Source organism: Leptodactylus fuscus, chromosome 9 (assembly GCF_031893055.1).
Source record: "Leptodactylus fuscus isolate aLepFus1 chromosome 9, aLepFus1.hap2, whole genome shotgun sequence".
In the NCBI taxonomy this organism is placed as follows: domain Eukaryota; kingdom Metazoa; phylum Chordata; class Amphibia; order Anura; family Leptodactylidae; genus Leptodactylus; species Leptodactylus fuscus.
The window spans coordinates 90063180-90090792 of NC_134273.1; the positions used below are offsets into that span (position 1 = coordinate 90063180).

The 27613-nt window shown below is 45.9% G+C and overlaps 1 protein-coding gene across 1 annotated transcript; it reads right to left on the bottom strand.

Annotated features, from left to right (window-relative positions):
• Positions 1 to 148: 148 nt before the first annotated feature.
• On the bottom strand, positions 149 to 10518 carry LOC142217897 (metabotropic glutamate receptor 2-like). Its single transcript, XM_075286220.1, has 5 exons — positions 10150 to 10518; positions 8937 to 9750; positions 5976 to 7036; positions 5184 to 5343; positions 149 to 474 (listed from the first exon to the last, which is right to left on the bottom strand). The coding sequence occupies exons 1-5, from the start codon at positions 10516 to 10518 to the stop codon at positions 149 to 151; spliced, it is 2730 nt and encodes a 909-aa protein (XP_075142321.1).
• Positions 10519 to 27613: the final 17095 nt, after the last annotated feature.

Below are 27613 nucleotides of genomic sequence, written 5' to 3' on the forward strand. Positions count from 1 at the left end.
CCATCTGAAATCGCGGAGGGAAAAGTGCGACAAAACCTTTGACCTTTATGTCCAATGATATCCGTAAAAAAAAAAAAAACTCAATGGACTCCAATCATGGCCGCTGTTTTCAAGATCTGTTGTGTTTTCTCAGACGCCCTCCATGACTTCACCGCAGCAGGTTGTGTCTCCACCCAGTGTTAGGGACAGGAAGAAGCCCACAACAGGTTAAATAGCCCGTCCGGACCTCTGTGGTTTTTCCTGTCCTTCTTACTGGGCAGATGAGAGGTTTTTGTGTGGCCCGGTGCGGCTGTTTCTCTCCGGAGTCCGGCCTGACCGTCTCTTCCCGCACAGTCAGGGTTAAGCGGCGATCTGTAGTCCAGGTCTTGGGGGTGTCGGCCTGTAGTGTCTCCTCCTCGCTTCCCGGAGCCTGCGTTCCACACTTGGACATACGCCAGCGTCTCTTCCGGTTTGCAGATGACGCACTTCTAGTTTCTGGAAAAAGGCACCAAAATTAGTGACATTAGAAAAGATTGGTGCAGCAGTCTTTCTCCTCAGGGTAGGACTGTCTGTGTCTCTTAATTCCTGGAGATGTCGTAAAAAATGTTTTATAATACACTAACCTTTGCCCACGACTTCGTCTGCGGGTTCTTGGTGACGATGATCCGCCTATATTCAGCAAATTGCTGCCATCAATGGTTTGCCTGCTGCGGTGTTTTGGCAGCTCTCAAGCTGTGCTGCTGCTGCACTCGTTCCTCGCGCTGTGCCTGTGATTGTTCCGGCAGCTCGCTGGGACACCATATAATGAGCGTGTTGTTGGCGCCGATGATCCCCCTTAGCTCCGATTGAGGAGACCTTTGTGACTTCTGGCTCCTTCATAGCTCTCGTCGTTCACAACAAATTAGATTTTCTTTTCTCCGGTATGTTGAAAATTGGTAAACTGCCAATTTGATTTAAAGTTGTTTGCCCATGTCAGTGTGTCAGCACTGTCTGGAGCAGATCAGATAATATGCAGATGCGTGTACACTGAGGGTTAGTGTGTGCTTATACAGAGAGATAACAGCCCTGGCTTTCTCAGAAGCTGAGATAAGAGCAGTGTAATATAGTATGTGAACATAAATCCAGAACAGTAGTGAAGCCATGTCATTTACCGGGATACAAAGTAGCCGATGTGTTACTCCAGGTTACAGAGTATCTATGGGACATGTAATATAGTATGTGACCATAAATCCAGAACAGTAGTGAAGCCATGTCATTTACCGGGATACAAAGTAGCCGATGTGTTACTCCAGGTTACAGAGTATCTATGGGACAAATCTCATCCAAATCTGTTCAGCTGTTATTGTGTGATTGAGGAACAAACATCCAAACTGTCACATGTATAATATTAGTAGTATTGTATTTAATTAATATATAATGTACCGCTTTGTTACCCAGGACGGGACCCCCTGCAGATTGATCCCCCTCCACCTCACCAGTGTGTCCCTGTCCTTACAGTGGTCAGAGAGGAATCTTCTCACTGCTGATTTCAGTATAAAATCGTCAGACCCCTTTATAGTCTATGGGGTCCGCTTCTTAAAGGGCCTCTATCAGCAAAATCATGGTTAATTTACTTACCTGACCCCATGTATTGTAGCTGATGGACCCAGGGGTTACGGCCACATAACGACCCCCAGGTTCTGTGGTCCAAAGTGGCCTTCAGTCTCCAGGGTCGCTCTTCCACTAGTCTCACTGGTAATTATGTGGGATTGGTGAAGGGGGAAGGTACGACCGCAGAGGCTGAACAGGACATCGGCTCACCAGACCCGGGGACGATGGCCGGAACTCCCAGGTCCATCAGCTGCAATAACCCAGGACAGGTAAGTAAATGAACAGTCCTCGGACAACACCTTTAAAGCAGCTAGAGCCTGATCCTTCTGTCCTGCGGCCCTCGTTCCTCTAGACTTTTCACCTGTACTATTGGAACAAGACTCAAAATGTGTCTCTTCCATATGGCATTATAGGGCAAAGGACACCCCCTGGACATTGCAGCATATTCACTTTTCTCCTGGACTTCACATTGAGTACAAATGTTTGTTTGTATCAGAGTGGGAAAGTGCAATGAATGGAGCGAGGTCCGGTCATCAGGGCCACACCGGCCGGGGCCAGGATCTCGTACACTGCCATGTTGTTGGGTTTGGATGTAGCAATGAGGAGACTGTACACAGACTAATGTGACCGAGGAGGATCAGCCAGCGAGGAGCGAATCTGTTATTGGACACAACTTGTGATGAGAGGATGTTCTAAAGAACAGGCAGAGCACAATAAAGACGAGAAGTCTTCAATCTGTTACTATACTGGTGTCCAAGTAACGTGTCTGAATCCACAAGTTGCTGTTCCTTAGCATGGATGGACGACAACAGCGAGTGACCAGTGCGGGTGCCAGACAAGACCCCGGGCGACTAAAGAGCAACAACTGTATCACTGAGCAGTGGAGGAACATCACCTGGTCATGGATCAAGATTTCTGCTACGGGGAGGAGACTTGTAACCTCATTTTGTTCCTGTCCTTACAGAGGTCAAGGTTCATTCTCTAGGTGACGCCAATTCTCAATTTCTGCTGATAGACTCCCTTTTGCAGATAAAACCTACGACCGTCCCATGGTCAGGTGGCATTGACAAGAGACTGTTGACCCGGCCATACCTCTCGAGGAGGACTTCACTTGTCCAGGGGCCGTGCATATTACATTGACTTCTGTCTGGAGATGATAGAAACCAAGATTTTTGAAAAAAAGAAAACTCCCACTTTTTGCTCTCTTTTATTAGTACTATGAAGACGTGTCGTGTGTAAGAGTGTCGGCTCCTGTCTCCAATGAGTTGTCTTCATTTACTACAATGGACACCAATCAGCCATAACATTGACAGTATAAAGCCACGTAGGGTTGGCCACCATTGCTATAGCCGCACTATTTTGGATCTTAAACCATTGACCCACAAGGGAACAGTCAGTTCTTAAATTTATTGTACGTGAAACCGGAAAATGTGCAGGTATAAGGATGTGACCGCTTACAAGGGTTAAATGGTGATGACTAGATCAGGGCATCTCCAAATGGCAGGTCTTGTGCCATAAACAGAGCTGAGTATCTACCAAAGTAAGACACCTCCTCGTGACCAGTGACAGGGTGAAAGCTATCCAAGGGGGCTAATGGTAGCCTATCTGGTCCCATCCCTTAGAAGAGCTAAAGATGGCTCTGGATTTGTTTGGAAGGTGTGAGGATGGGGCTGTGCGGTCACAGACTGATCAGGGTGTCCAAGCCCTGAATAATGGAGCAAATGCATATGACACATCTTCAGCGGTCTCGTGGAGTCCAAGCCTACATGGGGCAGAGCTGTTCAGACCTAGGTTTTATTCTTATGGCTGATTGTTGTATATCTGTCTTGTTCAATAGATACATCAATCGGACTCAGATAATAGTGTATAATACTAGTATAGATGTAGGTTTTATAGGGTAGAATATAACAATACAGTGTAATAGTATATAAGGAGAGGTCGGAGTGTATACATCCATTATATGTAGCACATGTTACTATGTTACTATTTGTTGCCATCCATGTAACAATGAGAACATCCGCTGATCTCGCTGCGCTGTGGTCACTGTCACCAGGATTTGGGTCTTACATGGATTATATTAATGATTATCGGATGGTGCAGATTATAATAGGGCGAATCCTTCCTGCAGTTACTTGTCACCATCTCGTGGTTCATGAAATGTTTTCATCAGTGAGATTGGAAAACTTCTCCAGTCGTACCTGCAGATAAATCGGAAGAGTATTAGTCTTGGGCTTAGCAGGGATGAGCCCGATCTATGGAAGTCGTCCTGTCACCGGACTGTCCACCGGCCATAGATATTGTATACATACAATATCATTATGGGGATAATGTTCCTCCTTAAAGGGATTCTACCACTAAACCGCTGTTGTTTGTGCTTTAGATGTCGGAGTAGCCTTTAGAAAGTCTATTCATTTCTTACCTTTAGACGTGGTCTCCGCCGTGCCGTTCCTTAGAAATACCGTTTTTACCGGTATGCTAATGAGTTCTCCGCAGCAATGAGGGCGGGCCCCAGCGCTCAAACGGCAATGGGGGCGTCCCCACTGCTGCCCGAGAACCCGCTCCAGCGACGCCTCCTTCTTCAGCTGCATCCTCCCCTTCTGTCGTCTTCCTTCTTTGTCAGCTCTGACGCCTGCATAGTTGGCTCTGAGAGCGAGACACTGGTAGAGCCGATTGTGCATGCCGGCCGGCGGCCATATTTTCGAGGCCACAAGGCAAGACTGCGCAGGTGTCAGAGCTGACAAGGAAGATGACAAAGCACAAGAAACAGCGTTTTAGTGGTAGAATCCCTTTAAGCAGAAACCACCTATTAGGTGTGTGGAGACTTATACAGCCAGTGTCACTCCACTGTAAGGGATCATGGGAGGAATATGCAAATCTGTCTCCCAAGATGTAAACAGGGAGACAGAGCCTCTGTTATGCTGTTCTGTACAGGAAGCACCCTGAATATCATGCCCGACTTTGCCAGAAGTAATGCGTAATGTGGGATTTTTACTAGAGATGAGTGAACACTGTCCGTTTCAGCCGATCCGAACAGCACGCTCCCATAGAAATGAATGGAAGCACCTGTGACGCTGACTTTGCCGGCGTCACAGGTGCTTCCATTCATTTCTATGGGAGCGTGCTGTTCGGATTGGCTGATACAAACAGTGTTCACTCATCTCTAATTTTTACCAAGTTAGTTTCTCAGCTACGGACAGCCGTTTCGGTCTGGTTGGACCTCTTCAGCACAGCATAGAGAGAACTGACTTGGTAGAAGTGAGAGGCTGAGAGACCAGATTATGGGGATAATGTTCCTCCTTAAGGAGAGCCCACCTATTAGGTATGTGGAGACTTATACAGCCATAGTAGCTCTCACTTCTACCAAGTCTGTTCTCTCTATGATGCACTGACGAGATCCAACCAGACCGAAACGGCCGTCCGTAGCTGAGAAATTGACTTGGTAAGAATCCCACGTTATGCAGTAAAGACTTCTGGGAAAGTTGGGCATGATGTTCAGGGTGCTTCCTATAGAGGGCAGCATAACAGAGGCTCTGTCTCCCTATTTACATCTTGGGAGACAGATTTGCATATTCCTCCCATGATACAATATCATGTCTGGTTAATCTGACACTCACCATGTGATGACTCTGTATGGCCGACAACTTTCCTCCACTGACCGCTCTTTACATTCTTCTCTGGATGAAATAAGATAATATAAAGTTTGGGCAAAAAGAGACCTCCGAGTATGACAAAGGCGCAAAGACTGACGGAGGCGCAGAGAGTGGTGACCTGAACCTGCCGGAGACACAAGAGACACCGTGTCAGCAAACGAGATCTTCACTGCCAGGACCATACACTGTATAGAGAGATATAGAATGGCTGGTCCTCTGGCACTCCCTGAATCCCGGCCCGGTCCTGCACTAGGAGCCACCACTGCAATATACACAATACTCAGCACATCAATAGATAGATGACTTTGGGTTTTGGGGTTTTGACATGGAGTCCCTGCTGGGAGTTTTCCATCATTCTAGGGTAAAAGGGTTACAAACTGCTGCAAAAATGTAGCTAAAGCAACATGTTCATGCCCTACACTGCATATAGATTGTGTGTGTGTGTGTGTGTGTGTGTGTATATATATATATATATATATATATATATATGCTCCATTTGGCAGTGACAAGTAGAGAAAAAACTCTTTCATATATTTTTTGCCTCTGTCGAAGCAAAACTCCCACAAAAATATATTCTGCGGTCTGGTAGAAGGGCGCATGATGTACATTGTAGTGCATATAGTTTTGTGGTAATTTTGTGTTTAGTTGTTCTGAAGCCAGTGGCTACATATTTAGTGTCCCGCTGTTTTCCCCTTATAATATAGTGACATACGTGTTGTGTGACTTGTTAGTGACATGTTGTGTTCTTGCCTTTACCTTGGGATGATTGGAGGTGACATAGAAGACGGGTAAGAAGGCCAACCAGATGATGCAGGTGGTGTACATGGTGAATCCAATGCATTTGGCTTCGTTGAAGTTTTCCGGATACTTTCGGGTTTTGAAGGCGTAAACAGTGCAGAGGAGAACGAGCAGAACATCGTACACCAGCGAGAGCAATATCTTCATGTCTCCTGATTTACACTTCAGTATCCTATATTGTTTATCTGGATATTTGGGCTTGATGACTTCAGCCGGGTCTACGATCAGCCATATGAGCAGCCCCAGGAGCTGGCAGGTGATGAGGGCCAGGCAGATAGACAGCTGAGATACCAGGCCGATGTAGCGCGGATGTGCAATCCCCTTCTGTGCACTGGTGAAGATGCGGGTGATACGATTGGTCTTGGTCAATAAGGCCGAATAACAAACAGAGAATGAGGTGGCAAGTCCGAGACGTCGAAGGCTGCAGATGACAACCGACGGGCGAGCGATGAAGATAAAAGTCATAGTAAAGAGGAGCAGGACTCCACTCAACAGGATGTAACAGAATTCACGCCCCGAGGCCTTCACAATTGGGGTGTTGTTATTCCACATCAGGACTCCGCCCACAAAGATGGTGGAAAGAATTCCCAGACCGGAGACACAGACTGATCCTATAGCCAGCCCATCCCCCCACTGGATAAAATACAGAGGGAGCTCAGAGCAGCCATTATGGTCTGTGTTGGGCCAGTATCCGGGGTCGCACTTTTTGCATGTAGCCTCATTTATTAAAATCTCATCTGGTTGACACTTGATACAAACCCAACAACAAGGATTCCCCCGCTCTCTGATCTTCCTTTCATGTTCTCCACAAGGTTTACTGCAGTAGGATTCAGGCACTTTGTTATTCTCCCACATGATGTGACTGGTATTGAGTGTCAGCTCTTCTGCCCAGGATCCTATCTGCTGGTACTGGAAGCTTCCATTGTTCTCCTGGATAGTGAAGAAGTCGTATCGAGCAGGTCCATAACCATCTCCATCAAATCCCACTGTGTACTGAACATCGGGAGGAAGGAACGGAGCTGAGGAGGAAAAACAACATTACATAGGACCTAGAACATATGATGTCATACAGTCTGTTACATCATCTCACATATCAGCTGTCTCTTCCCTTACGTCCCACCACCCGCACAATCACTTGTATTTCTGCCCCTGTGTCCTGGCCGGACTGATGGAACTTTTATGGACCCAGATCTCCATAAATCACCACTTCTTCTATGTCCTCAAGACAACACTTCCTGTCAATGCTCTGTCCTTGTTCAGCCTTGTCATAGGGACATTGTGTGGCTTTAAGATGGACGAGCCTAGAGGTAAGGGAAAGACGTTGTATCATGAAGACACAGAAATGAAGAAACTTCAAGGCTCAGACTTTACGTGTTACTTCAGTAATAACCTTCACTAATCTCTGGCGTCTCTCAGCGACTTTCTGCTCTGCCAAGTCCTGCTCACACCGCTGAGGGTTGTCATAGGGCAATAGTGCAATATGGCCGTGTCTCGTGTGCTGGACTCGGGGCTGATAGCTCGCACTACACTCAGCTCTGCACCTCTAATGAGGCGAGGTGAGGTGTCCACCTCAGGCGGCGGATCGGAGGAGGGCGGTAGCAACACGTGCGATTTTTTTTTTTTTTTTCTCTGAACCAGCGCAGGAGAGCTGCCGCTCTCCTTGCACTGGTTCAGACATCTACGTATCAGCGTAGGCAGCGTCAACACGCCCCCTATGCTGAGACGCAGCGTACTGCCGGGAGAAGAGGATGCGGTGGCAGCAGGAGCAGCGCTCATGTCTGTAAGTATAATAACTTTTTTTTTGTTTTATAATAGTCCTCTACCCGTTGGAGTATCTTCAGCACGTAGCGGCCTAGTTACCAACCTCCCTGGACCTACTCACTGCCGCCCCTGCTTCCTTTTGTACTATAGGCCGCGGAGGGCAGTAGTGAGTAGGCCCGGGCCAGGCCGTGACCCCACTGCTGCTATTATTATACTCGCGGGGTATTTTCATACCCCTGTGGATAATAATCGGAGCCCCAGGGGAGGTGAGGGAACATAATAAACACTGTTACTCACCTCTCCGAGATCTGATGTTACTCCTAGGAGGCTTTGGGCCTATATGGTAATGTGTCAGATGTCACATGGTCTGGGATATTACCATATAGACCCGAAGCCTGTGCTAGCAGTACCATATAGCATACCTCCCAACTTTTGAAGAACTGAAAGAGGGATAAAGTGTGTGGCGAGCGTAGCATGCTGTGACATCTGACACATTACCATATAGGCTCGAAGCCTGCTAGGAGTAACACCAGTTTATTATGTTCCTTCATCTCCCCTGGGGCTCCGATTATTATACTTGGGGGTCTGAAAAGACCCCCAGAGTATAATAATAGTTCATTGGTGTGCAACTGTGGGACATAATAGAGCTTGAAGGGTCCACTGTGGCCCCAATAACCTCTATTAAGCCCCACAGTCTATTGTGCCACTGTGGGATATATATATATATATATATATATATATATATATATATATATATATATATATATGGGTTGGGTGCATAGAGAAGTGAGGAGTCAAAGATGTCTGTGTTTCAAACTTTACAGAGGCAAGTCACAGCTGGAAGAAGTGGTCATGGTGGACCAAAGGGAAGAGACGGGAAATGTGGAAAGACATCTCCTGTGAGTATTACTGCATTATATTTATTGTAATGTCACCGGTCCGAAACACCCCCCCCCCCCCTCCCCGCGCGTTGTCTTAGGCGGACGATCAAAAGATGAACAACACGCCCCCCCCCAGACTCTATACCGTGGCGTCTTTTGATTGTCCGCCTCAGGCAGCAGAGAGGCCGGGCTCACCACTGACTACACTTCTATATGTCAGACATGATCATTCAGGGGATGTCATGGACACAATGTAACAACCTCCCATCATTCTCACCGCTGAATCTTGTGTTCCTGAGAGATGTCTTGAAGGTTTCTCTGTGCTCCAGCAAACAGCCATCGGTGACATTGTGGCAGGTGGTGTTATACAGATCCCGCAGGGCATGAGCTATGGTGTACACGCCATTCACTACATACATGATCTTGGGGGAAGTGGGAAATAGTTTTTTAGACTTTGATTTCTCAGTCTCTTTTTTCAGATAAGTTGAAGGATAAGAAAAATTTTCAATAATCGAGGACATGACCTCTGGGTCTGTATAATTGAAGGTGTTCGCTTCCATCTTTGCATGGAAATATTCATTAAACCTCTGCAGTGGATAAGAGTGAATGTTCACAAGGATGACACGTCCAAGAGCTTTCTTATATTTCTCCATATTCCGTATTAATCCCAAGGGAGCGCCGACCACCCAGGTGAAGGACGTCTCGAGCTCACAAACATAACTCAGGAAATTAGCTAATACTTGGTGATTAAGGAACAGAACCACGACCCGAGCCCTGGGGTGACTCTGCAGGGTCCTGATGTTCTCCTTGTAGCTTATCTTATAATTTGTAATTGTACTGGTAACAATACGGATGTTATGACTTTCGGCTTCTGTCTTGAATTTCTCCATGATCGACATAAAACCATATTCAAAAGATGCCAAAACAGACACATAGGTCCAGCCAAAATGTGTGAGGAGGTCTATAATAGCTTTTGTCTGATATTGGGGTGGGGGGATCATACACAGGTGGAAGGGCAGATCGGGTAATCTCAAACTTATAGCAGAAGAGGTGATAACTGGAATGTCTATATCCTGGAGAGACTCGAGAATCTAAAAAGAGAGAAATACAAGTCAAAGTAATGAAAGACCTGAAACTGACCGGACAGTAACCACCATGATCTCCAGGAGCCTCCAAAATACTATGGTGGAAATCCTACATCCCTACAGGATCCTCATCTACGAGCCGGAGCAGAGAGCGACTAGTAAGAACATCTCTCTACTAAGTGATATAAAGACAGCTGTGTAATACTTCTATTCACCTGTGGGGGCGCTGCAGGAAAATAAAACACTTGTGATTGAGTTCAGACTGAGAATTTAGCTGATTTCAGGTGACCCATGTAACAATAAGGGATTGTACAACGCGGAGCTCCCCTTTACCAAACAGATACATTTATGAGAAGGACATGGCAATGTTTTCTATCAGGACTTTCTAATGTCAGGACTTTGTACCTTATTAAATGTAAAACCTTCAGCTTCAATAAATAGTGCGATAGTTTTTGAGTCCGTCATGTTTTCCACTTCTGATTTTATTCTATCTGCATCACAGATGAACCTGAAGGACAAGACCAGATCTATCCCGGGTAGAATAGTGGAGTTTGTATTAATTTCTTCTGTAGCGAACCTCATGGCCTCCATCAGCTGCGCACCCTCATATACATCTCTCCTGCTAGACCAACTGCCGAATATATCACATCCACCATTAACTATGGAAAACCCGACAACCTCCAGTTCCAGTTTTGGAGACGGTGCCCCAGACACATGGCCCCCATTACTACATAGAACCGCCAGTGACAGTAGAGTCCAGAACATGGCAGCCATCAGATGGGAGGAAAGATCCGGAGCCCAGAGACGACCCTCCAGACGTGATGTGAAGAGAACGTTATGTGTCCAGTCTGAGGCCTGAAATACAGAAGATATGAGATAAGCATCGACTGTAATATCCGGCACATTCTCGTCCTCGCTCCTCTGCTCTCTGTCACCCATGATGGGAATTGTCTATTTCATTCTACAATACATTTCCATCTCTGATGTCATCCACATATTATATCTCCACCATGCTGTACAGTGTAACACGTCTCTCTATTAGACAGTCAAGCTGTCACCTTCTCTGATTATCTCTGGTCTTATTTGTCACCTCCATTATATGAATTCTGAGCTACAGGCTACAAAGACAAGAGAGGATTTGCAGAGAGAGGAGTGAGCGTGCAGGACACCAAAGGAGTTGTATCAAGATATGAAGTTATCCCCTATAGATCGGCTCAGTGGCGGTCCAACCCCTAGGTCCACAGTGATCCTGAGAATGGGGCTCAAATTCTCCCATTCTGATGAAGCGCCAGGCTGAGCATACACACAGTTACTCCATTTTTTCTCTATGGGAGTGTGAATGCTTGGCCTGCTGATTCATCAGGATGGGAGAATCGGAGTTCTTGTGGTTGGAGCCACCGATGATGCCGTATTCTCTGATCCTATCGACAAGTGATAACTTCGCACCTCGATACAAATCCTTTAAGACCAAAGTCACATGTAGACAAACATAGATATAAGATTCTGCAGAACAAGCAATCCCACAAACATTTAGGGTTTTTGATGCTTTTCTACTGTGTTTAGCATTTCTACCTCCCAATAATTCCAAGAGTAAAGCGCTACGTCTTCTGCAGCTTTGTTTTCTGCAATGTGTGGATGAGGTTGTAAAAAAATTCAGTTTTTTGTCCATAAAATGTAGTGGCTGAAAACAATGCGTCTCTACAAACCCTGGTGGCCTCCAACTAAGGTCGTGAAGCTTAAAGGAGTTGTCCAGAAATGAGATAAATCAGAGAGGAGGTCGGGGAAGGGGGAGCATAAAACCCCAGAGCAGCCCCCACAATCTCTTCTGCACCCCGAGCTTTCCAGTAACTGAGGATATCTGGGTGTCCGGTCCATGTAGCCCTATACCGTGCCGCGTGGGTCCCTCTTCTCCTATACATTGTGCGGATGGCGGCTTATAAAGTGATTATATTATTATATATCATCTACATCCATCCATACGTGACATTGTATCTATCATAAGACGAGAAAATCATCAATTAATAACTTCAGAAACCATAATAATAATACGTTACATAGGGATTGCTATAACCGGTAATAGACAGGACATAGATCGCACCTTTCAGATGAGGGATCCGGGGGGTGAAGTCTGGAGATCACTTGTCGCCTCTTGATCCTGCCGAGTCTCCGGGAATCCGAGAGAATTCAGCGTCTTGTCTATTGAGTGTCTTGTGAGCAGCAGGTGAAGCGGAGTCTCCTTATATAGAGAAATGTATCTATAGACAATTAGTAACAACCCCCCCTCCCATGACTGATACATTGTATTCAGCACTGATAGGAGGTTCCCGCTCAGGATGTGGACACAGATTCACTCCGAAACACTAAAAGTCATCATTTATCCATCAGATTAAATATTCATAATCATCATAGAGGAGATAAGTAATGGAATGAATGGACAGAATGGATCAGATTTATTATTCCTTGTAAGATAATTTTTTGGCATACATTCATAACAAGATGCAATTTTTTGCACAAAAAATGGTTTTGTGCTAAGAAATTGTGACTTTAAAACTCTGCACCTCCTTTCCTACTTTCCTAGAAGGGCAGCGCGATGAGAGTGTGTAGGAAACAGCCATTTTCTGCAATAATATGCAAAATATTGTCATCAGACTTTGTTACAATGTTCTGCTCCAGAACCGACAGTTGTCAGAAGTTATATTTAGTTTTTACCACAATGGACCATAAAATGGCAGCACTGACTCTCCAAACCTCTTGTTATTACCTGTTAGGATTGGGTCCCGCAGGTTGCTATCATAGCGCACAGCACCACCTGCGGGTCAGTCTAACCATCCAGCTTTCACCTTACTGAGCATGCTCAGACCTATTTGAGCTGCTCACAAGCTAAGTGCCATTTCTCCCCTAATGAGCATGAGCGGTAAGGTCATCACCACCGCCCCTATTGGGTGGGGACTTCCCTTTAAATAGTGTGAGCCGACGCCCGCCGGGTGTCACACTTCCACTAAAATTTCCTCAAAGTCCACGGAGTGAATGACAGTAGTTTTTCAGGGATAGGCTCCAGTACTCAGGCAGGTTTCAGACTAGGCCTCTGTGTGGGGTTTCTCTGCTTCTCCTGGGTGCTGTTAGGTAGGACCTGTAAACCCTGAACAGTTAGATCTACACCAGGGCTAGGAGCGGTAGATGCAGTTCCAGCTTGTAGATCTGCAGCAGGTATGGTCTCTGAGATAGCCTATGTGTACTGTCTGACTTCATGTATGGCTCCTAGCTGTGTGCAGGAGCATCCAAACTCCCTTGGTAACTCCAAACTCTAAACTTCCATGGTGGCCCCTAGCTGTTGCAGGGATGTGTGTGTGTTTGCTGGCCTGGGGTGAGTGTTAACCCTTGGCAGCCATTTGTGTTCCACTTGTACTGGTGCACCTGGTCAGTGAGCTAAACTGGCAGGGTCTTAGTTGCACCTATGTTCACATGTAGTGTCGCACAGTACACACTGTTCACATTGATTTTCATGCTGCAGTGTCTTTGCAGTAGTTCACATTGAGTTCAGACATACAGCCGCCCACCATTGAGCCTGTGGACCTCGCTGTAGTGTTCTACAGCTAAGAGGTTCTGTAGTTTAAAATATATATATATATATATATATATATATATATATATATACACACAGAACTGTAACATTACCATGTTACTCATACCACCAGGGGTACTGGGAAGAGTCATGTAGCAGCTAGTACCCAACCACCAGGGGTACTGGGAAGAGTCATGTAGCAACTAGTACCCAACCACCAGGGGTACTGGGAAGAGTCATGTAGCAGCTAGTACCCAACCACCAGGGGTACCAGGAAGAGTCATGTAGCAGCTAGTACCCAACCACCAGGGGTACCAGGAAGAGTCATGTAGCAGCTAGTACCCAACCACCAGGGGTACCAGGAAGAGTCATGTAGCAGCTAGTACCCAACCACCAGGGATACCAGGAAGAGTCATGTGGCAGCTAGTACCCAACCACCAGGGATACCAGGAAGAGTCATGTGGCAGCTAGGACCCAACCACCAGGGGTACTGGGAAGAGTCATGTAGCAACTAATACCCAACCACCAGGGGTACCAGGAAGAGTCATGTAGCAACTAATACCCAACCACCAGGGGTACCAGGAAGAGTCATGTAGCAACTAATACCCAACCACCAGGGGTACCAGGAAGAGTCATGTAGCAACTAATATCCAACCACCAGGGGTACTGGGAAGAGTCATGTAGCAGCTAGTACCCAACCACCAGGGGTACCGGGAAGAGTCATGTAGCAACTAGTACCCAACCACCAAGGGTACTGGGAAGAGTCATGTAGCAGCTAGGACCCAACCACCAGACAGACAGGATTTCCCATGCTAGTAATGCTGGACTACTGGATATATCTGGTTGCTTAAGATATTTATTTAATAAAATTACAGGGGAATGTGCTGTACTCACAGAGGGGTAGCCTTTTCCTAATTGCTAGCTGCTAACATGCTGCAATCTACCTTAGCAATGTATTGGATGGGATTTAAAGATTTCTCAATCTCAGATTCTAAGAAACAAAAACCTGCAGCACAAACACAAAGCTGATCAATTATTGCTGCAGGTTCAGCTGCGGGCTTTACCCTCTGCAATGGAAAGGATGAAAGCTGGACAAGCTACTCAAAATTTGTGGATGAAAGCTCCAGTAACCCCCCCCCCCCCCCCCAAAAAAAAAAAAAAAAAAAAAAACAGCTATTTTTTATTTGCTGTGACAGGGTGTTTACTAAGGTCGTAATAAAGTATTAAAATCCCAGAATTTTTTTCATTGAAATCTAAACTCCCCCCCCCCCATACATCCAGCACTTCCCTCTTGTTGCTTCTTACACTGTCTCTACTGTCGCTGGTCCTGATATGACCCTGATGGATTGTACGACAACCAGTTCTAATATGATACTGAGCTTGGCAGACCCATCAGCCTAACGCCATATATCCAAGTGAGTGACCCCTTCACAGTCCAGGAATCGTTGCTCTCACAGCATCCTCGCCCAGTGGTAATGGAGACTATATTCCACCTCAGACGTCAGCCGCTCATCTGGGCTCTCTTTCACAGCCCACCAGTAAGGTCCTCTCTGATCTCCTGGGCTCAGACCAGGCATGTGGCACCTTATCTATTGAGCGTCTTGTGTGCAGCAGGTGAAGCGGAGTCTCCTTATATAGAGAAATGTATCCATAAACAATTAGTAACAACCCCCCTCCCATGACTGATACATTGTATCCAGCACTGATAGGAGGCTCCCGCTCAGGATGTGGACACACATTTACTCTGGAACACTAAAAGTCATCATTTATCCATCAGATTACTAATGTAAAGCACCATGGAATTAATGGTGCTATATAAATAAATAATAATAATAATAATAATTATTAAATATTCATAGAGGAGATAAGTAATGGAATGAATGGACAGAATGGATCAGATTTATTATACCTTGGATTGCTTCCTGACATATAAAGTATTAACAGTGGGAACTTTTTACACAGAAAGTGGATTTTTCGCCCCCCCAAAAAGTGACTTTTTAAACTCTGTCTCATTTGCCACTTTCCCTATAAAGGGAGGCTTACCGAGGGTACGGGGCGCACCTCACCAAGTATATGACGTAGACCTTACACCAGCAGAATAGTGAGCGCAGCTCTGGGGTATAATACAGGATAAGTAATGTAATGTATGTACACAGTGACTGTACCAGCAGAATAGTGAGCGCAGCTCTGGAGTATAATACAGGATAAGTAATGTAATGTATGTACACAGTGACTGTACCGGCAGAATAGTGAGCGCAGCTCTGGAGTATAATACAGGGTAAGTAATGTAATGTATGTACACAGTGACTGCACCAGCAGAATAGTGAGCGCAGCTCTGGAGTATAATACAGGATAAGTAATGTAATGTATGTACACAGTGACTGCACCAGCAGAATAGTGAGCGCAGCTCTGGGGTATAATACAGGATAAGTAATGTAATGTATGTACACAGTGACTGTACCAGCAGAATAGTGAGCGCAGCTCTGGGGTATAATACAGGATAAGTAATGTAATGTATGTACACAGTGACTGTACCGGCAGAATAGTGAGCGCAGCTCTGGAGTATAATACAGGGTAAGTAATGTAATGTATGTACACAGTGACTGTACCGGCAGAATAGTGAGCGCAGCTCTGGAGTATAATACAGGATAAGTAATGTAATGTATGTACACAGTGACTGTACCAGCAGAATAGTGAGCGCAGCTCTGGGGTATAATACAGGATAAGTAATGTAATGTATGTACACAGTGACTGTACCAGCAGAATAGTGAGCGCAGCTCTTGAGTATAATACAGGATACAGGAAGTAATGTAATGTATGTAAACAGAATACTGAGTGCAGCTCTGGAATATTATAGAGGATATTACTCCCCAAACAATTCCCCTGAGTTTTAGAGACCATACCTCCCTGTATTTCAGAGAGAAGCCAGCAGGACTTCAGATCCTGCAGAATGAAGCTTAACACTAAACTCCTATTATTACTCAGCATCCATCAGGGGTACTGGAAAGAGTTAGGTATTAGCTGGCACCTGACTATCTGAAGTGTTGGCAAAGCACTGGCTGCAAAGGTTACGTTGTCATTCAGCGAATACAATGCCAGGCTGCTGGTTGTATCTGCCTGATTATGGACAGAGGAGGGAACCCCATATGTTTTATTCATTGACTCTTTTTATTTAACCCCGTACAGGATGCGGCCATATTTTTGTATCTTTACTCTTTGCCTCCCAGTAGCCTTTTTTCCTATATTTTTCCATTACATTGTTCCATGAGGGTTTGTTTTTTGAAATACAAATTGTAATATTTAATGGCACCTTTTAGTATTCAATATGATATATTGGGAAGCTGGAGAAAAGTTTGGGATTTAGTAGGATTGGAGAACAATGTCACCTTTATACTGTGGGTCAGTACAATCGCTGCAGCACCACAGGGAGAGGCTTTTTGTTATGTTTGCATTTTTACATTTTATTTGGCATGACAGTGTAAATCACTCTACCGATATATTCAATACAATGTAACATAACATAGATACAATATAACAGATGCATCTTTGTGTAATTAGTAACACTTTCCCCCCTTCCCATCGCAATCACATTACATTTATCATTAGCCGGACTCTTCCTGCTCCGGATGTGGACAGAGGATTTCTAATAAACCATTAAATAAGATAACTGCAAAGCAAGAGACAGCGAGGCTCCCCTGTAATGGAGCTGCAGTGTCCCAGGTCAGGACAGGAATTGTTCTGATCAGCAGCCGCTCCAGTAGTGGTCACCGCTTATCGCCTTAGAATACCCTTGGGGGTTGGATGATATTAAGCTAGGTCTTTGTGTTAGAGAGCCTGGAGTTGTCGGGGCCACGGCTAGCTTGGGAACAGCTGACCACCACCCATAGGCAGGGCCTAGCTAGCCACCGTAGTATCAGGGAAAGTCTCCTTCCCCTGTTCCCTTAGCGGTGCAGTCTGCAGTCCAGATTCTTGGTCTGGGCATAGACGTGAATGTAACAGTAAAACCGGCCCAAAAAATACCCATCTGTCCATTGTATCATGGCATCCCTGAAAGATGTGGTGACACAGATGCAGAGACTAACTGTGAAGGTCATCGAAATGGACAAGCGTATGGAAGCAATGCCTGTAGTTGCTCCACGGACAACTGACCCTAAGGTGGGCCTGCCGGAACCTTTTACCTTTTAGGATTTTTTTCGTTTTGATCATGCATGTAAATTGTATTTCAGGCTCAGTCCTCTGGTGATGCAGCACAACAGCTTGGCATTATCATGTCTCTGCTTAAGGGGTCTCCACAGACTTGGGCATTCTCGTTGCCAGCCTCTGCTCCTTGCCTACAGTGTGTGGAGGAATTTTTCAGGGCTCTTGGTCTGTTATATGAGGACCCTGATCTGGAGTCTACTGCTGAATCTATGCTGTGGTCCTTGTGTCAGAGATAGATGGACGCTGAGACCTATTGTGCGGAGTTCCGTAGGTGGGCAGCAGATATCACTTGGAATTCGTCAGCACTAAAAAGTTTTTTCTAACTGGGCTGAATGATAAGATTAAGGATCTTCTGGTCGCTTTCCCCAAGCCTAAATCTCTGGAGGACGCCATGCTGTGGGCGATAAGGTCTGATAGGCGTCTCAGGAAGAGGCAGGCTGAGGATACTGACTGGCACTTCAGAGCGATGGAACCTTCTTGCCCTGCTGAGTCTACTGATGAGCCCATGCAGCTGGGTGGTCAATCGCAGAGGGGAGCGAGAATGGCGCCGTCAGACTGGTCGCTGTTTCTATTGTGGAGCACTGGGCCACTTTATTGCTCATTGTGGGAGACGTCCTAATGGCAGACCTGGTGGGGATGTTACACAGAGAGAATCTCCCTCTCCCAATGACACGTCTGTATCTAGTCCGGTTAGATTGGTGTTTATAAACTCGTCCGGAGTTCTGTTTGATGGTAAATCTTCTGTGTGCAGTAACAGGGGGGAGATTGATGTCCTTATAGATTGTGGGTCGGCGCTGAACCTTATTGACGCTGACTCTGTGCAGGACGACTCCTTGGAGTTAATAGCGTTGTGTCTCCCTATCCCGGTGTCTGTGAGTGACAATTCTCAGTTGGGTCTTACTGCTGTTAGCTATTTGGTTGCCTGCCAGTATTGTTCTGGGGCTTCCCTGGCTGAGGAAACACAATCCTGTGATTGATTGGCCCAATAATGTTATCTTGTCCTGGGGCAATGAATGTGTTATAGAGTGCGGTGACGCCATGATTGCCACGATAACGGATTGTACCTTACCTGCTGAAATATCAGATTGTCAGGATGTCTTTAGTGAATCTGAGTTTAAGACCTTACCGCCTCATCGGGAGTGTGACTGTGCCATAGAATTTATTCCGGGGCGTCTATGCCCAAGAGTCGCCTCTTCACCCTGTCTATACCTGAACGCGAGGCTTTAAAGGATTATATAGTCAAAAGTCTTGAAGCCGGTCACATTAGACCCTCAAAGTCTCCCGTGGTGGTGGGGTTTGTCTCCGTAAAGAAAAAGGGCGGAGGTCTACGTCCATGTTTAGACTTCCAGGAGATAAATAAGATTACAGTAAGGAACCCTTATCCCCTGCCTTTGATACCAGACCTGTTTAACCAAGTTGTGGGGGCCAAATGGTTCTCTAAGATTGACCTGAGGGGGGCCGATAACCTTCTGAGAATCAAGGAAGGGATGAATGGAAAACTGTCTATAATACCCCTGAGGGGCACTTTGAGACTCTTGTCATGCCGTTCGGTCTAATGAATGCCCCAGCATTTCATCAATGATGTTCTAGGTCCGGTTCTTGGTAGGGGAGTTCTGGTTTATCTGGATGATATCTTGATTAATTCTAAGGATATTTCGCCTCATTGGGCAAAGGTTAGAGAGGTCTTACAAATACTCCGAGAAAATGCTTTGTATGCTAAACCGGAAAAATGTCTGATTGTGGTTCAGGAGTTGTCCTTCTTGGGGTATATCATGTCACAGCAGGGCTTCAAGATGGACCCAGAAAAGGTTAAAGCCGTGTTAGATTGGCCCAGGCCTGAGACTTTGAAAGCACTGCAGCGGTTTCTGGGCTTCGCCAATTACTACCGGAAATTTATCAAAAAAATTTCTGTGATCACTAAACCTATAACCGATTTAACGAAAAAAGGGTCAGATCTGGCGCAGTGGCCTGTGGAGGCAGTGGAGGCTTTTGAGGCCTTGTAGATTTAGCTCAGCTCCTGTGATTATCCAACCAGACGAAAATAAACCTTTTATAGTTGAGGTTGATGCTTCGTCCGTGGGTGTTGGAGCGGTACTGTCTCAGGAGAAAGAGGGGCATCTTCATCCATGCGCCTTCTCTTCTAAAAAGTTTTGTCCTGCGGAGTTGAATTATGACATTGGGGACCGTGACTTATTGGCAATTAAGTGGTCATTGCAGCACTGGCGTCATTTTTTTACAGGGTGCGAGACGCCCTATTAAGATCCTTACGGATCACAAAAATGTAGTCTATTTGGATGCGGCTAAACGCCTAAATGCTAGACAGGCTCGGTGGGCGCTTTTCTTTGCCAGGTTTAACTTTTCAGTCACTGATGTCTCCGGTACTAAGAATGTGAGAGCAGACGCTCCCTCAAGGAGTCCGACCCCTAACCATGAAGCTGATAAACCGGAGATTGTACTTAAGAGGGGACTTGTATCAGCAGCCTTAGGGCCCCTTCACACGGAGGATACGCTGGCTGATTTTTCCCATTCATTTCTATGGGGAGCGCGCGTATGCCGGCTCCCATAGAAAGCAATAGGACCTGTTTTAAACGCTGCTGATTCGGAACGTTTACACATTCAAAATCATCCAGCATATCCTCCGTGTGAAGGGGCCCTAAGACACTCAGTTAGAAGCTCAGATCCTAGCAGCCCAAGACAAAGCTCCTAGGGGTACCCCACGGGGGAAATTATTTGTTCCTGCAGATTTACGGGGTCAGTTGCTTCTGGAGTGTCACGATTCCAGGCTAGCGGGTCATCCTGGGGTCACAGAGACTAAAAGGTTAATCACAAGGAATTTTTGTTGGTGGCCAGGGTGCAGGGCAGAGGTGGCTGTGGCCAAATGTGCAGTCTGTGCTAGGTCTAAGGCTTCACATGCTCAGACGGCAGGCCTATTACACCCGGGAGTCCTTGGACACATTTGACTATGGACTTTATCACTGATCTGCCGCGCTCGGAAGGTTACACGGTGATATGGGTTGTGGTGGATAGATTCAGTAAGATGTGCCATCTCATTCCTTTTCAGAAGCTGCCCACAGCTAAGACTCTGGCAAAGGAATTTGTTAAGAATATTGTCCGTTTGCATGGGGTTCCAGTAGACATTGTTTCCGACAGGGGTTCTCAGTTTGTGGCTCGGGTCTGGAGAGCGTTTTGTCGCAGGCTGGGTATAAATCTATTCTTCTCCTCCGGGTACCATCCCGAGTCCAACGGGCAAAGAGAAAGAAAGAATCAGGACATTGAGCAGCTCCAGGGGATTCCCGTTGAGGTGGTGGTGGGGGGGTACTGTCACGACCTGAAGACTTGTATAAAAATTGTGTGTTTTTCTGGTGGGGTTCCGATCCGGTGGTCTGGGGTCTCCTGGTGGTTTCCTTGCCATTGGGCCGTCTGTTTGTGTATTGAGTATCGGCCTTCAGAATTTACTTGAGGTTTCTCTGGATTGAGCCTCAGGTGTTGGTTGTTACCATTATCCTATCGGACGGTTCTGGGGCCTGTATTAGGAGGAGGCTGGCTACACTAGTTGTCGGTTTTTGTAGTAACCAACTAGAATTTGTGGCTCAGGGAGGAGGAGTGTTATGTGGTATTACAGCTGACTAGGCAGTGGTGTGAGTGCTGCCTTGTGTGTGAGTCTGGTTTGTCCCTCCACACTTCTCCTCTCCCCTGTCCTCAGTTCTGGCTGCCCGGCACTATCTGGTTATTTGTGAGGTTTGGGTTCCAGTTAGTTTTGCCCCCGTCCTGTGTAACCCTTTCCTCTCCACTGTCCCTCTCCCCATTCTCTTGTTGTGTATTGTGTTGTGCTGCGTGTCCGTTGTCCAGCACATCCCGTCCTGTGTTGTCTGCAGCTGCACCTTGGTTTCTGTAGGGGCGACCACCTTAATACCCCCAGTCCCTCGCTCTCTTGTAGCTCTCCCCCTATCTGTCAGCTCGGCCTTCGTGTTAGAGAGCCAGGAGTTGTCAGGGCCAAGGCTAGCTTGTGTACAGCGGACCACCACCCTCAGGCAGGGCCTAGCTAGCCGCCGTAGTGTCAGGGAAAGTCACCGACCCCTGTTCCCTTAGCGGTGCAATCTGCAGTCCAGATTCTGGGTCTGGGCATAGACACGAACGTAACAATAGGAGATAGATAGATAGATAGATAGATAGATAGACTGACTATCTGCAGGCATTTATCTGACATTTGTTCCCAGTCCCCATCCCTCAGGCCGTCACCACTACAAGCTGCTGTACTCCATTATGTCCACTAGGTGTCACTAGATGATCACGTAATCTTTGAGAACCTTAAAGGTGTAGTCCCATAATTCTTGTTCTTCAGCCTGAAGGCTCTGTACTCTCTTCACTTCCTGGATTTCTCGCACATTGGTGGGCGGGGTTTCACTTGCTCTATCTGCTATGAGCCACAGTACGATGCTGATGTGGAAACTGATCTGGATTTGAGTTAACTTGCATTACATACAGAGGTAATGGACTCCTTATCTCAGCCCTTATCAGCCAAATTCAATTAAACCGGCTGATAAGGGGAAAAGCTGAAGATAGACAGCACAGTAATCCCAGAGAAAGATAGGAGATACAGTGTTGGCCAAAAGTATTGGCCCCCCTACAATTCTGTCAGATAATCCTCGTGTTCCTCCAGATAATGATTACAATCACAAATTCTTTGGTATTTTCTTCATTTAATTTGTCTTCAATGGAAAACCACAAAAAGAATTGTCAAAAAGCCAAATTGGATATAATTCCACAGCAAACATAAAAAAGGGGGTGGACAAAAGTATTGGCACTGTGTGAGAAATCATGTGATGCTTCTGTAATTTCTGTAATTACCAGCACCTGTTACTTACCTGAGGCACCTAACAGGTGGTGGCAATAACTAAATCACACTTGCAGCCAGTTGAAATGGATTAAAGTTGACTCCACCTCTGTCCTGTGTCCTTGTGTGACCACATTGAGCAGGGAGAAAAGAAAGAAGACCAAAGAACTGTCTGAGGACTTGAGAAGCAAAATTGTGAGGAAGCCTGAGCAATCTCAAGGCTACAAGTCCATCTCCAAAGCCCTGAATGTTCCTGTGTCTACCGTGCGCAGTGTCATCAAGAAGTGTAAAGCCCATGGCCCTGTGGCTAACCTCCCTAGATGTGGACGCAAAAGAAACATTGACCAGAGATTTCACCGCAAGATTGTGCGGATGGCGGATAAAGAACCGCGACTAACATCCAAACAAGTCCAAGCTGCCCTGCAGTCCGAGGGTACAACAGTGTCACCCCGTACTATCCAGCGTCAGCGTCTGAATGAGAAGGGACTGTATGGTAGGAGACCCAGGAAGACCCCACTTCTTACCCACAGACATAAGCCAGGCTGGAGTTTGCCAAAACTTACCTGAGAAAGCCAAAACCGTTCTGGAAGAATGTTCTCTGGTCAGAGGAGACAAAAGTAGGAGAAGGCCTCAACATAGAGATTACAGGGAAAAAGAGGCCTTCAAAGAGAAGAAGACGCCCCCTACTGTCAGACATGGCGGAGGTCCCTGATGGTTTGGGGTTGCTTTGCTGCCTCTGGCACTGGACTGCTTGCCCATGTGCATGGCATTATGAAGTCTGAAGACGACCAACACATTGTGCAGCATCATGTAGGGCCCAGTGTGAGAAAGCCGGGGCTCCCTCAGAGGTCAGGGCTCTTCCAGCAGGACAAGGACCCAAAACACACTTCAGGTCAGCACTAGAAAATGGTGGTGAGAGAAAGCCCTGGAGACTTGTAAAGTGGCAGCAATGAGTCCAGCCCTGAATCCCATAGAACACCTGTGGGGGAGGGGGAGGAGAGATCTCTTGGTGGCAGTTTGGAGAAGGCCCCCTTCACATCTCAGGGGGGACCGCGAGCAGTTTGCCAAAGAAGAAGGGTCTAAGATTCCAGCAGAGCCTTGTAAGAAACTCATTGCTGGTTAGCGGAAGCGGTTGTGCGCAGTTATTGTGTCTAAAGGTTGTGCTACCAAGTATTAGGCTGAGGGCGCCAATACTTCTGTCCGCACCAGTTCTGGAGTTTTGTGTAAAATGATCAATGATGTGACTTTTTTTTCATTCTCTTTTGTGTTTTTTCACTGCAAGCAAAATAACTGAAGATATTACCAAAGAGTTTGTGCTTGTAATCATTATCTGGGGACAGTGAGGATTATCTGACAGGACTGCAGGGGGCGATACTTATACTGTATATACCCTGTGTCACTTATATACTATATAAGAGTCTGTGCTGTGTAATCATTATCTGGGGGAAAGCGAGGATTATCTGACAGGACTGCAGGGGGCGATACTTATACTGTATATACCCTGCTGTGTCACTTATATACTATATAAGAGTCTGTGCTGTGTAATCATTATCTGGGGGACAGCGAGGATTATCTGACAGGACTGCAGGGGGCGATACTTATACTGTATATACCCTGCTGTGTCACTTATATACTATATAAGAGTCTGTGCTGTGTAATCATTATCTGGGGGACAGCGAGGATTATCTGACAGGACTGCAGGGGGCGATACTTATACTGTATATACCCTGTGTCACTTATATACTATATAAGAGTTTGTGCTGTGTAATCATTATCTGGGGGACAGCGAGGATTATCTGACAGGACTGCAGGGGGCGATACTTATACTGTATATACCCTGTGTCACTTATATACTATATAAGAGTTTGTGCTGTGTAATCATTATCTGGGGGACAGCGAGGATTATCTGACAGGACTGCAGGGGGCGATACTTATACTGTATATACCCTGTGTCACTTATATACTATATAAGAGTCTGTGCTGTGCAATCATTATCTGGGGGACACCGAGGATTATCTGACAGGACTGCAGGGGGCGATACTTATACTGTATATACCCTGTGTCACTTATATACTATATAAGAGTCTGTGCTGTGTAATCATTATCTGGGGGACACCGAGGATTATCTGACAGGACTGCAGGGGGCGATACTTATACTGTATATACCCTGTGTCACTTATATACTATATAACAGTCTGTGCTGTGTAATCATTATCTGGGGGACAGCGAGGATTATCTGACAGGACTGCAGGGGGCGATACTTATACTGTATATACCCTGTGTCACTTATATACTATATAAGAGTCTGTGTAATCATTATCTGGGGGACACCGAGGATTATCTGACAGGACTGCAGGGGGCGATACTTATACTGTATATACCCTGTGTCACTTATATACTATATAAGAGTCTGTGCTGTGTAATCATTATCTGGGGGACAGCGAGGATTATCTGACAGGACTGCAGGGGGCGATACTTATACTGTATATACCCTGTGTCACTTATATACTATATAAGAGTCTGTGCTGTGTAATCATTATCTGGGGGAAAGCGAGGATTATCTGACAGGACTGCAGGGGGCGATACTTATACTGTATATACCCTGTGTCACTTATATACTATATAAGAGTCTGTGCTGTGTAATCATTATCTGGGGGACAGCGAGGATTATCTGACAGGACTGCAGGGGGCGATACTTATACTGTATATACCCTGTGTCACTTATATACTATATAAGAGTTTGTGCTGTGTAATCATTATCTGGGGGACAGCGAGGATTATCTGACAGGACTGCAGGGGGCGATACTTATACTGTATATACCCTGTGTCACTTATATACTATATAAGAGTCTGTGCTGTGTAATCATTATCTGGGGGACACCGAGGATTATCTGACAGGACTGCAGGGGGCGATACTTATACTGTATATACCCTGTGTCACTTATATACTATATAAGAGTCTGTGCTGTGTAATCATTATCTGGGGGACAGCGAGGATTATCTGACAGGACTGCAGGGGGCGATACTTATACTGTATATACCCTGTGTCACTTATATACTATATAAGAGTCTGTGCTGTGTAATCATTATCTGGGGGACAGCGAGGATTATCTGACAGGACTGCAGGGGGCGATACTTATACTGTATATACCCTGTGTCACTTATATACTATATAAGAGTCTGTGCTGTGTAATCATTATCTGGGGGACAGCGAGGATTATCTGACAGGACTGCAGGGGGCGATACTTATACTGTATATACCCTGTGTCACTTATATACTATATAAGAGTCTGTGCTGTGTAATCATTATCTGGGGGACAGCGAGGATTATCTGACAGGACTGCAGGGGGCGATACTTATACTGTATATACCCTGTGTCACTTATATACTATATAAGAGTCTGTGCTGTGTAATCATCTGGGGGACAGCGAGGATTATCTGACAGGACTGCAGGGGGCGATACTTATACTGTATATACCCTGTGTCACTTATATACTATATAAGAGTCTGTGCTGTGTAATCATTATCTGGGGACACCAGGGATTATCTGACAGGACTGCAGGGGGCGATACTTATACTGTATATACCCTGTGTCACTTATATACTATATAAGAGTCTGTGCTGTGTAATCATTATCTGGGGGACAGCGAGGATTATCTGACAGGATTGCAGGGGGCGATACTTATACTGTATATACCCTGTGTCACTTATATACTATATAAGAGTCTGTGCTGTGTAATCATTATCTGGGGGACAGCGAGGATTATCTGACAGGACTGCAGGGGGCGATACTTATACTGTGTATACCCTGTGTCACTTACAGTATATACTATATAAGAGTCTGTGCTGTGTAATCATTATCTGGGGGACAGCGAGGATTATCTGACAGGACTGCAGGGGGCGATACTTATACTGTATATACCCTGTGTCACTTATATACTATATAAGAGTCTGTGCTGTGTAATCATTATCTGGGGACAGCGAGGATTATCTGACAGGACTGCAGGGGGCGATACTTATACTGTATATACCCTGTGTCACTTATATACTATATAAGAGTCTGTGCTGTGTAATCATTATCTGGGGGACAGCGAGGATTATCTGACAGGACTGCAGGGGGCGATACTTATACTGTATATACCCTGTGTCACTTATATACTATATAAGAGTGTGTGCTGTGTAATCATTATCTGGGGACAGCGAGGATTATCTGACAGGACTGCAGGGGGCGATACTTATACTGTATATACCCTGTGTCACTTATATACTATATAAGAGTCTGTGCTGTGTAATCATTATCTGGGGACACCAAGGATTATCTGACAGGACTTCAGGGGGACAAGACTTTTGGCCAACACTGTAGATAGATAGGAGATAGATAGATAGATAGATAGATAGATAGGAGATAGATAGATAGATAGATAGATAGATAGATAGGAGATAGATAGATGATAGATAGGAGATAGATAGATAGATAGATAGATAGATAGATAGATAGATAGATAGATAGATAGATAGATAGGAGATAGATAGATAGGAGATAGATAGATGATAGATAGGAGATAGATAGATGATAGATCTATACATGGCTCTCATTCCACCACCGCCCAGGTCTTCTATTAGGATCTTCTTCTTCCTCATACACTATATAGGTGACATAACACCGATCAGCTTCGCCCAGTAACAGAATCATCAGACTTTACTGTGTGTCAGGAGGAGCCATGTAGTGCAGACCATTGGAGGACCCCGGTGGTGGTGCAATGTGAGTGCCGGGCAGGAAATAACATCCAGGGATAGAAACAATGGCTGACAATATTTCTGAGGATTTCAAACCAACATCATCAGGACACAGATCGGGGAGGTGATGAATCTCATCGGCTGGGACAGGATTCTTCACAGTACGAGCAGTCACATTCTGGGGTGTCCTTATAGGACAATGGGGTCAGACTGTCTGGGGGAGGGGGGAGGACACGTCCTGTGAGAAGACACCAGAAATATCCCAGGATATCTAGAGTCCTGAGAATAAGGAGTGTCCTCCTGTACTGTGTGTGTATACAGTATATACAGTAATGAGTCTTGTCTGCTTGCTGCCGGCTCTGCAGCCTCGGCTGGTATTATGAGGAGGATGATCGGAGATCTGCTCCAAGCTACAGCGTGACCTCCAAATACTGAGAGAGGGACAAGAAGCCGCCAGCGACCATCAGCTCCACAAGAAGAAGATGCTGCAGCCCTGACCTACATCACAGAGCAAGATACAAGACATGATCCAGAGG